This window comes from Trichechus manatus, unplaced genomic scaffold, assembly GCF_000243295.1.
Source record: "Trichechus manatus latirostris isolate Lorelei unplaced genomic scaffold, TriManLat1.0 scaffold00041, whole genome shotgun sequence".
In the NCBI taxonomy this organism is placed as follows: Eukaryota; Metazoa; Chordata; class Mammalia; order Sirenia; family Trichechidae; genus Trichechus; species Trichechus manatus.
Genome location: NW_004443977.1, coordinates 10,063,310 through 10,074,982, shown reverse-complemented (window position 1 = coordinate 10,074,982; position 11,673 = coordinate 10,063,310). Strand labels below are relative to the sequence as shown.

Sequence of the window (11,673 nt, the reverse complement as noted above, 5' to 3'; positions counted from 1 at the left end):
GGGTGGGTTTGAACCACCAACCTTTTGGTTAGCAGCCAAGTGCTTAACCACTGTGCCACCAGGTCTCCTTCCAGGTCAGGCAGGGCCTTGGAATCCTTCTGAGAGTTTGCACTTCTTCCTGAGTGCGTTGGTGGGATTTAAGGTGGAAATGGGGAGAAGGGCATGATCTACTTTCAAGACCTGTCACTCTGGCCACTGTGGGAGGATGGACTAGTGGTAGATGGAAGCTTGAGGCAAGGGGACTGGTTGGGAGGCTGCTGCAAGCATCCACATGGAGAACAGGAAGCCCACACCAGAGGACTGGCAGGGAAAAGGGGATAGAGAGTTATTTAGGAGGGAGACTGGATGCGGAAGATGAAGGCAAAGGAGCCATTGGAATTATCTGGAGGACCCCAACGTAGCAAGATCTTCAATTTTGCCCCTCGTCAATATGCCCCATTAAAAGTACAAAAGCAGTGCATTCACTGTGTTACAAGTCACATGATATAGGGGTGATAGAAGAAAAGTGAGAAGCTCCCTAGCTCTTTCTCCAGGTCCATGCTACGGGGGTGACCAGGGTTGGAAGTATGCTTTCCACACCCTTCTCAGCACCCATATGACATTCCTCTTTCATTTTTTTTTACAGTAATAGCACAATACTATACATATTACTTCCTGCAAAACATTTTCACTCCAACATTCTATCAATAGCATTCTCTTCAGATCACTACAGATCAATACATATAGATCTAACTCATTCTTTTTTTTTTTTAATTGTGGTAAAATACATATAACACAACATTTGCTATTTCAATCATTTTTATGCATACAATTCAGTGACATTAATTATATTCATCATGTTGTGCTACCATCACCACTATCCAGTTCCAAATTTTCCATCACCCTAAGCAGAAACTGAGTGCTCTCTCCCACCTGCCCCTGGTAACCACTAATAAACTTCGGTCTCTGTGCATTTGCTCCTTCTAGATATTTCATGTAGATGAGACCGTATAATGTTTGTCCTTTTGTGTCTGACTTACTTCACTCAGCATAATGTTTTCAAGGTTCGTCCACGTCGTAACATGTATCAGGACTTCATTTCTCTTTATGGTCGAATAACATCCCATTGTCTGTATACACCACATTTTGCTGACCCAAGTGCCTGTTGATGGACACTTGAATTGTTTCCACATAATTCATTCTTTTTAATAGTTGCATAATAGTCCATAATATAAAAGAAACCTGGAATTAAGCACTTGGCTGCTAACTGAAAGGTTGGCAGTTTGAACCCACCCAGTGGCTCCGTGAAAGAAAGACCTGGCGATCGACTTCCATAAAAATTTATTATTATTATTATTATTAGGTGCTGTCGAGTCAGTTCTGACTCATAGCAACCCTGTGTACAACAGAACGAAACACTGCCCTGTCCTGCGCCATCCTCAGAATCGTTACTATTCTTGAGCCCGTTGTGGCAGCCACTGTGTCAATCCATCTCGTTGAGGGTCTTCCTCTCTTTCCCTGACCCTTTACTTCACCACCATAAGGATTACATCCTAGGAAACCCATAGGGTAGTTCTACTCTGTCACATGTGGTCGAAATGAGTCAGAATCAACTCAACGGCACCTAACAACAACAGTCTGTAATATGGATGGACCTTAAGTTATTAATTTACCGCTTAATTGGCAGCCATTATTTATTTCCAGTGTTTGTTTTTTTGTCACTACAAAGAAAGTTGTAATAAACATCCTTGTGTGTGTGTGTGTGTGTGTGTGTGTGTGTGCACTTACACGCCTGCTTTTATTCCTCCAAGCTAGTTCCCCAAAGTGGGAATTCTGAGTCAAAGTACATATGCATCCTTTATTTTAACTGATGCTGCCAAAATTCCTTCCAAAAGGTCATAGCAGTTCCCTCTCTCCCTAGCTATGTTTGAGGGCATCTGTTCTCTCTAAATTTACCAGCACTGCGTAGAAATATTTTTCACATTTGGAGGGGAAAAAAATGTAAGAGTGATTCCTTGTGGGAGTTTTAGTTTGCATTTCCCTGACTCCTGTTGAGGCTTTTCAGAGGTTTGTTGGCTGTTTCTGTTTCCTCTTCTGGATGCTGCTTGTTCATATCCCTGCCCAGTTTGCTGCTGGGGCCAGTTGTGGGCCATCTCTCTGAGAGTTTCAGCAGACTGGCCCTGGGCCCCTTTGTCCCTTGTTTGGTCAGCTATTTGGCGTGCAGTAAATACAGTTCGAGGCATTGCAGAGGCATTAATTACATGCAGTGAAGCAGCGGTGGTTCAGTGGTAGAATTCTCACCTTCCATGCAGGAGACCTGCATTTTGATTTCCAGCCAATGCACCTCATGCCCAGCTACCACTCCTCCATCATTGGTGCATTGCTATGATGCTGAACAGGTTTCAGTGGAGCTTGCACACTGAGATAGACTAGGAAGAAAGGCCTGGTGATCTTCTGAAAATCAGCCAATGAAAACCTTGTGGATCACAACAGTCTAATCTGCAGCCAGTCATGGGGATGGCGCAGGACTGGGCAGGGTTTTGTTGTGTTATGCATGGGGTCACCATAAGTCAGAAGCTGACTTGACAGCAGCTGACAACAACAATTGTACGCACAGCCCAGCTTCTGTTTCGAGAGGGCCAGCCTACTGGAGTGTCCGTTCTCTGCCTCTGTGCCCAAACTGGCGCGGACACGCTACCTCTCAGGGACCCCGTTTTGGGGCTTCTGGCATTTTTTGAAGCCTCAGCTGACCCCTTCCTAAGAGGTTTGGCACAGAAACCCCTTCAGGGTTAGTGGCCAGCTCAGAGTGACTCACATGTATAAGTTACCCTCTTAACCTCTGGCACCCACAGTGAGATCCCCAACCTTCACTTCCCATCTGTCGCCATGGCCCTGCTTCTGTTCACGGGTTTGGGGACCAAAATGAAATGAGAATCTACAAAAGCCATGTTTGCTCAGCTGTGCACAGGAAGCTTGCTGATGGAGGAGTGGAGGAGGGGAGGCGGGAGGAGGCCTCTTCTGTCCTACCCAGGGCTCAGGGGTCTGCTCGCTATTCTGACTGACAGATCTTTGCATGTTTTCACTCCCCTGCTTCCCACCCATCTCCCAGGGCCTTCCTGTTTCCAAGTGACCAGCAGATCGGCCTGGAGCTGTGGGCAGAGCAAGCAGAGTTTAACTGTACCGAGCTGCACCAAATGCGTGCACAGGACAATTGCCTCTTCTCCATCAGCCCCAAGGCCGGGAGCCTGAGTCCCGGGCAGGAGCAGGTGGTGGAGTTCAAATACAGGTGCTCTCCTCAGCCTCCGCCCTGCAGCTCCAGTCGTGGAGACCCCTTTCCCTTGACTCCCACAGGACTGTGGGACCCCAGGGTACCCTGAGTGGCCACCACCCTGGGAAGACCCCACCTTCCCACCTATAGGGAAGGCTCCAGGCCTAGTTTAATCCCCTCCCAGCCTGGCCCCAGGTCAAGGTCTCCATATGCTCCTAGGGGCTAGCCTGCTCAAAGCCATAGGTGTGTCGTCTCCGTGCATCCCCCAACTTGTCCCAGGCTCAAGATCTCACCACTAGACTTGTCTCCTCCCTTCCAGCCACCTGTTCGTCGGCACCGATCGCCTCCCGGTGCTCTTCAAGGTGTCCCATGGCCGAGAGATCCTGGTGAGGCCCCAGCACCCTTGTCCTGTCCTGGGTCTCAGGCTGGAGGAGAAGGGGCTCTCTGGACAGAAGGGAGTGGTGCCCCCCAGGGAGCTGGGGTCCAGATCTCTCTGTGGAAGCATCATTTCCTCCCAGGCCAGGATTCTACTCATGGGACTTTGTGTTTACAGCTTAATTTCATAGGTGTGACAGTGGAGCTGGAGCAGAAGTACGTGCACTTCACCTCCACTAGCCACCAGTTTATCCCTGTCCCCATCGGTGACACGCTGCCCCCACGGCAGGTCAGTGGTCTGCATCTTCCTAGTCACCAAAAAGGCTGAGCGTTGATGTCTGTGTATCTGGGTCAGCACTTGACAAGGTGGTAGAGACCCTGCCCTCCAGGAGCCTCCACTCTAAGAGGGGGTGCTGGTGGGTCAAACCCCAAGTCTGGGCAGCTGAGAGAGACCCAAAGTGACAGACCTTAGTCCCTGGTGCCTGGTGCTAAGCCCTTTTGCCAGGCCTAGTTTCCCTGCAAAAGTTAGGGGTTCCTTCCTCTAGAGCAGGGTTCTTCAAACTTCCCTGACCATGAACCACGCTAATCTATTTTAGATTATGACCCAGTATGTAAATACACATACAACCAAAGCAAAAGTATCACAAGTCAATACTTAAGCTGTTGCTGTTGCCACCGAGTCCATTCCAACTCATGGTGACCCCATGAGTTAGAGCAGAACTGCTCCCTAGGGTTTTCTTGGCTGTAACAGAAGCAGATTGCCGAGCCTTTTCTTCCATGGTCCCACTGGATGCGTTCAAACTGCTATAGGTTAGCGGTTGAGCTCAAACCGTTTGTGCCACCTAGGGACCTTATACTTAAGCTGCTACATGAAAAGTACTCTGATTTTTTTTTTTTAATGTCCCATTTTCTAAATGCTGGACATGACCCACTAAATTGATCCCATGACCCACTCACTAATAGGTTTCAGCCACAGACTGAAAAACACTGCTCCAAGAAGAATGCCTTTCTAGAGTGAGAAGAGCCGGAGGGTGACTGACTCCTAAGGAAGCTATAGAACTTTCTTTCTTTATTAACCGGAGGGAATCGGGTTCCTTTGCTCTGAAAATGTACATTGGAAATCTCCAAGAGAGGGACATATAGTATTTTCCCAAACATTTCACAGCTGTGAAAATTCTACCCGTTTAGAAGCCTGCGTGTTTCTGGGCAGCACCTCTGGCCGTTCAGCCTAGAGGCAGAGAAATGGATTTTCTCATCCTGAGGGGGGTAGGGGCCCTAACCCTGAGCTATGTGTACTTCCGTATACCACCCTCTACCCTGCTGGTTTCCCAGCAGCCCCATTTGGGGCTGGACACCACCAAGCCTTAGAAAAGGAAGGCAAAGACTCTGTGGCCCCCACAAGCTTTCCAGCAAGACTGAACCACTTCCCTGTGGTCCTGGGTATAAGCAATGGGAAGTCTCCCAGACCCAGAGTCAAGACACCCAATTGTGCCTCCACCCCAACTTCATCATGGTGGCCAAGCTTCGTCTTTCATTCTTGAGATTATGAGAGAGAATGATGGTCTGGACCTGTGAGAGGGCAGGGGAGATAGATAAGTAAACAGATTTAATATATATCTTGGCAGCAGAATCACTGGGACTTGCTGGACATTGAATATGGGAAGAAAAAGGGAGAGGGCATATTGGACATATTGGATTCCTAGTTTGAGCTGCTGAGGATACGTGGTGCCATTTGCTGAGAGGAGACAAATGGGTGGGGCGAGGAATAGGTTTTAAAGGGAAGAGTTTGGTTTGGGCCAAGATTGAGATGACTATGAGATAACCAAGAGGGGTTGTCAAGTAGAGTTGGACAGCAGGTCTAGAGCTCAGAGGGGTGGTCCAGGCCAGAGAACTACAGTCTGCATTCCCTGGAGTGAGTGTTGAGAGAGATGAGAAGACGGTCCAGGACTAGGTCCTGATTTATTCTCTCTGGCTTCAGTTGTCTCATCTATAAAATGAGGGATTGGACCAGAAGATCTCTGGTTTCTTCTAGGACATTCTGTGGCTCCCAACTTTTGGACTTAGTTCTTGGGGACTTCAGACCTTCCTTCTGCCCCCTTACTTGCCTTTGAGCAGGACTACCTCTAATGGCAGCCATGGAAAGTGGCGGCCTTGCAGGTAACAAGAACGAGGAGCCTGTAAAGTGATGAAGGGTCTGGACGGTTTGTGCATGGACACTTCCCTAAATCCCAACACTAGGGACACAAGCACTAGGTCCTTGTATAGCTTGACAAAGGTGAGTTGAGAGTAAATAAAGTGTTCCTTTACAAATAGGATTACAAATTGTCCTAAAATGTCACAAGCTGAAAGTAGTTTCAAAAATGGTTTACATACTTCTGGGGTGATCAAGCCATGAGGGAAATCAAGGGGACTTACAGGAGCTCTGAGACTCTAAGGGTGACATTATGGAAATAAACCTGTCCTTCTGCAATGGACATAGAACCTCAGGCTCTCTGGATTGCAGTCCTGAGCCGGTGTGAAGAGTTCCCTGTTCCTGCCCCCTGCAGATTTATGAGCTGTACAACGGGGGTTCAGTGCCTGTGACGTATGAGATTCAGATCAGCATCCTGTTGCAGATTCAGGAACAAAACTTCAATCACCCCATCTTCAGCTGCCTCAATCCCCAAGGGGAGATCCAGCCGGGCACAACTGCTCAGATCTTATGGATCTTCTCACCCATCGAGGCCAAGACCTACACAGTGAGCAGCAACCTGGAATAATATGGGCTGGGGAGTGGGCATTGGCTCCCTCAGGAGACCTTGCTCTGACCAACCCTAACCCCCACCCTGCTGACTTCCCAGGTGGACGTGCCCATTCATATCCTGGGATGGAACTCAGCCCTCATCCGCTTCCAGGGAGTGGGCTATGACCCCCATGTCATGGGAGACACAGCCCCATTTCACAACATCTCCTCGTTGGACAACAGCTCCACACACTTTAGGCTGATGGTTCCTGGACAGGTGGGGGAAAGGGACCTGGGAAGGCCTGAGGCCTTGGAGGGGAGTACGAGGGCCCAAAGTGGGCAGTGCAGACAGAGGTCTAGGGAGCTTGGAAGATGGAATTGAGAAGGGATGCAGAGGTGAGGCCTGGAACAAGCCTTCTCCAGATTTAGGAGGCAGCACCAGCTCCAGGAGAGGCTTACCCTGCCACCTAGTGCCCACAGGTGTTCCTGCTCATGCCATTCTACTTACTTGAGGGCCCTCCATCCTGCCCTCTTTTATGGGCATTGGGATGGGACTACTGGAAGGGACAGAAAGAAGCACTCCCATTCTAGAACTCTAGGTTATTATCTTCATACATAACAGTCCCTCCCCTAGACCTGGATGGATTCTGCTGAAAGACATCTAGGGTCAATAAGACTACTTTTTATTCACACACTCCTCACTGTTGGGAGGTCTAATACATTCATCCATACACCTGCCCATCTATGCATTCATCCAACTGCCCATTGATCCATATACCCATCCAGCCATCTATCCATCCACTTCTTCATCCATCCATCCATGTACCCATCCATCCAATCATTATCTACCCATACATCAACCTGTCCACCCATCCACTCAGATGCTAGTTGGACTCCTCTTCTGGGATGAGTACTGTGTAGGTCCTGGGGACAGAGAAGAGCCTGATAAATCCTCTTCTCTGGAGGCACTCAGGGTCTGGGCAGAGCGAAAGGGCCCTTCTGTGTGGTCTCAGTCTTTCCAGACACCTCTACAGTACAGCTCCTGTTCTGTGCCCAGTGAAGAAGCCAGAAACTTCCAGGGAGTGGGCTGTTTTTTAACTATCCTTCAGAGACAACTCATGCTGGTTTAGTTCTGTCTTCTCTAAGCTAAGTCAGATTCTCTCAGCCCTTCCAAGCCTATTTTAATGGTTAAAAGCATAGGCTGTAGAGTGAGACTGTCTGGGTTTATACCAGTTGTGTATGTGAGAGATCTTTGGCAAATTACTTATGCTCCCTGAACCTCGGTGGCACATCTGTAAATGCGGACAATAGTAGCACTGACATCATAGGGCCATTGTGAAGATCAAATGCATGTAGAGCACTTAACATGGTAAGGCAATTAACATGGTACCTGGCCTGTCAAAAGACTCAGTTACTGGTAGTGGTTACTATGGTTATTATTCCTTCCCCTCCCAAAGTTGCTATTGTGCTGTCTCCACCAACAGACTGTCTTCCTGTCTCAGTCTCATATCTCCCTGGGAAACATCCCTGTGCAGAGCAAATGCAGCCGCTTGCTGTTCCTCAACAATATCTCCAAGAATGAGACAATTGTCTTTGCCTGGCAACTGAAGCCTCTAGTCTTTGGGGAGGTGAGCATCCCCTGTGCTCACAGAATCAGAACCTTCAGCAGAGCCCAACACCCATCCTGTCCAGCCCCATCTCATCCCACCCCACCCCACTTACCTCACCCCACCCCACCCCATCCTATCCCATTCCTTTTCATCCCATCCCACTCTACCCCACCCCATCCTGTCCCACCCCACCTCATTCCACTCCACCCTCCCACCCTTCCCCTCATTCCATCCCACCTCACCCCATCTCATTCCATCCCACCCCGTCCCATCCATATGAAACTCCAGAGAACCCTTCTCCAAATCAACAGGTGTCCGTGAGTCCCATGGTAGGGGAAGTGGCTCCTGAAGAGACGGTCCCATTTGTGGTGACCCTGAAGGCTTCCGTGCATGCCAGTTTCTACAGTTTGGACCTGGTATGCAAGGTAAGGACCAGTCCCAGAGAAAAGGTGGGATGCCCTGTCCTTCCTGTACTGGAGGGTGAGGTGGGCTCTGAGATCCCCAGATCCCTAGAGAGAGGTAGGGGCCAGCCACTGGAAGGGTAGGGGCCCATAGCACAGGCGCAGGGCAAGGCCTGGCTGCAGACCGTCCAGACCTTGGTCTTCTCTCTCCTTGTCCTGGGCCACAGGTGTACCGGCAGCAACTCCTGAGGCGGTACAATAAGGAACTGCAGGAGTGGAAGGAAGAGAAGGCACGGCAGGAAGTGGAATTCACCATCACAGATAGGAAAGTGAAGGTGAGGAGGGCTGAGTGGGCCTGGGACACCCTAGAGCTTTCTGAATGGCCTTATCAGAGGTGAAAGGGGTGTGATCCGAGGTGGTTTTGCACGCAAAATTGGCTGATCCACCATAAGAGATTAAATTTAATTCATTAGGTTAAACATAACATGTTCACAGCTCTCCCATGAGACTCTTCGGGTACAGAAGGCTGGCTGACCGTCCCTTCCTTCATGTAACCAGTATTTAATGAGTGCCTACTGCGTGCTAGGCACTGAAGACCCAGGGGAAACACGACAGAGCTCACCTTCTGATAGAAGAGTGTGGCATAGTAGTTTTGGGTGCAGGCTCTGGAAACAGACCACCTGGTTTTGATTCCTGGCTTTGACAATTTCTAGCTCTGTGACCTTGGCCAAGTCATCTAACCTCTCAGTTCCCTCAACTGTAAATTGAGGGTAATGTGACACTTGGGATCGGCTTCAAGATAATCCAGAGGTGGAGTATAGATGAAACATTGGCCATGGCCATGAGTTGCTAATTGTTGAAGCCGGGTGATGGCTAATGGAGGATTCTTTGTAGCATTCTCTCCACTTTTGTGTACGTTTGAAATGTTCCATATTAAAAAGGTTAAAAATAAAAGTTTAAACTGTACTTAAGATGAAAGTAGAATATTATCTGCTTTGTAGGGTTGTTGTGAGGATTAAATGAGTTGATATATGTAACATGCGTAAAACTGCCTAGCACCCAGGAAGCTCGCACTAAACATGGGCTGTTAGTATTTGTGGAGGGAGAATGATAATAAACACGAGACAGACTTCCATCTCAGCTCTTACCTGATTTATTCACCCTGATCACCTCTGTGTTCACCACACTCAACCCCCAGGGAGACACTGTTCCCCTCTGAAGCTCTGGCTTAACCTGAATGCAAATTATTTCTTGGGGGGCATAGGAGAAAGGATTTCTGCATGAAGTCTTAATAAGGGAGGATGTTTCCTAATCTCACCAAACCACAGAGCACCAGGCATAAGAACCAGGACCCTTGGGGCAGCTTGCAAGTGTTAGGTGGCGTCTCCTTGTCCTCCTTGTCTTCCCTTCTTTCGGGTAACCAGATTTTCCTTGTCTGCAGGCAAAATGTGAAGGGCCGCCTTCCAGCCCAGCATGTCCCTAGGAAAGGTTCTGGAGTAGGGTGTGGGAGCTGGGCAGGACCAAGAGGACACAGCAGGGCCTGACATTGACTTCAGGCCCTCCATGGGTCCGCAAGAGGGCTAGGAAGTGGGAAGTCTGTTTGGGGTCTCTCGCCATCCTAAGCAGGGTTCTGTCTGCTTCCACAGAGAAGGGTGTACTGCACAGCCTGCGCACCAGTGAGGAAGTACAAGGTGAGGCCATCAGCTCTAGGCCCATCTCCTTGGGATAACTTGAGGGGGTTCTTGCTGTCTCCCAGAGATACCTACAACCCTTTGCTCAGCCTCCTAAAAGGGACGGTCAAGTGTGCCAATGGGTGGGGCCAAACCCCTATGTGGCTCAAGAGTCCTGGTTGGGGGGCTAGGCCAAGTGACCGATGGGTGATGGGAATGCAGCCTCCAAACCCTTGTTGTCCATGCCTCCCCCTTTCCAAAGACGCTGCCCCCCATCAAGAACCAGCAGTCTTTCAACCAGCCTGCCAGCTGGAACCTGAAGATCCCAAAGGAGGAGTCATCCTGGCCACGCCCCAAGCCGCCCCTGCCAGGCATGCTCTACCTGGGCCTCACTGCCCGCACCCATGCCACCGACTACTTCCTGGCCAACTTCTTCTCAGAGTTTTCCTGCCACTTCTTGCATCGGTGAACTCTCGGGGAGGCAGAAGTCTCCTTCCTCTACTCTCTTGTCCCCTCCCCTGCTCCAGAACTGGGGCTGCCCAGATATAGCCCTTGGTGACTGGTTGAAGCAAGTGCAGAGGTGGTGGGACCCATTGGGCACTGCTGGACCCAAGATGCCTCATTACTGCTTAGGCCCTTACAAGAGAGGGGCAAAACAGCCAGAGCCTCCTAAGGAAACCACTTAGGCCTCCCTGCCTCTCCTCGTTCCTTCCTTTTCCAACTTGGAGCCTTTCTAGGTCCTGCACTTCCTCTGAGTGTTGGGTTTTGTTCCCCCTGCAATACCACCACATTTGGGTTAAGGCTGAGAATGTACATTTCTAACAAGTTCCCTGCTGAGAATCTGCATTTCTAAAAAGTTCCCAGGAATTTATACTGAAGAATCACCTGGGGATCTTATTAAAATGTAGATTATGATTCAGTATATCTGGGGTGGAAATGCAAATTCTCAGCAGGGAACTTGTTAGAAATGCAAATTCTCAGCAGGGGTTTGAACCGGTTGGAAGCCCTGAACTCACTTATGTCCTTATGCCTGGGCAGCCACCACCATTGCTTGTGCCCTCAAACCCAGCATGCTGGCTTGCCCAGGCCACTCAAAATGCCATGGTCTACCCCAGGAAACTGCCAAAGAAGAAGCCCCCTGGGGAGGTGCCAGAGATTTCTGAGGAAGAATCCACCTACAGTAAGTGGGCCTCTGTCTCCAAGCAGGAGAAGTTGCTCCTGATTGACTCTCTCACCACTATCATCAGGTAACCACCCGCTTCCTGTACCCTCGCCCTAACCATTTCTCCAGTTCATCTAGACAATTCTGCGTCTATCCATAGCCTCTGAAGTCCCTGACCTTCTTTTTCTGAGAAATAGAACTTCCTCAGAAGATCCCTTCACTGGTGGCCCCAGGACCCCCAGGATAGTGCAGCTATACTGGAACGGGCTGGAGGGATCCTCAGGGTTGGGTCCTAAGTTCTCCCCATCCATGGCTGGTAGATTAGGTTTGGAGTTCACTGTCTCCCCAGGGTTTTTGACCCTCATCAGTGTAACTCTGACCTCCTGGCTCCTCCTCCACCATGTAATGGTCACCTCCAAGAATCTATGGAACCCAAAGATGCCTTCCTCTGAAGAAGGGTGGGAAGGGCAACCGACCAAGGGCTCC

General features: G+C 49.6%; 1 protein-coding gene across 1 annotated transcript in view; it reads left to right on the top strand.

Moving 5' to 3' along the window:
* Positions 1 to 11,673, top strand: part of CFAP65 (cilia and flagella associated protein 65) — a gene marked incomplete at its 5' end in the record, with an annotated part of 41,900 nt that overhangs the window by 28,574 nt on the left and 1,653 nt on the right. The window contains 11 exon segments of the mRNA XM_004376391.1: positions 3,089 to 3,265; positions 3,567 to 3,633; positions 3,801 to 3,911; positions 6,169 to 6,360; positions 6,463 to 6,621; positions 7,829 to 7,972; positions 8,266 to 8,379; positions 8,583 to 8,690; positions 10,002 to 10,046; positions 10,288 to 10,490; positions 11,141 to 11,272. Of these exon segments, the coding sequence (XP_004376448.1) occupies positions 3,089 to 3,265; positions 3,567 to 3,633; positions 3,801 to 3,911; positions 6,169 to 6,360; positions 6,463 to 6,621; positions 7,829 to 7,972; positions 8,266 to 8,379; positions 8,583 to 8,690; positions 10,002 to 10,046; positions 10,288 to 10,490; positions 11,141 to 11,272 (1,452 nt within the window).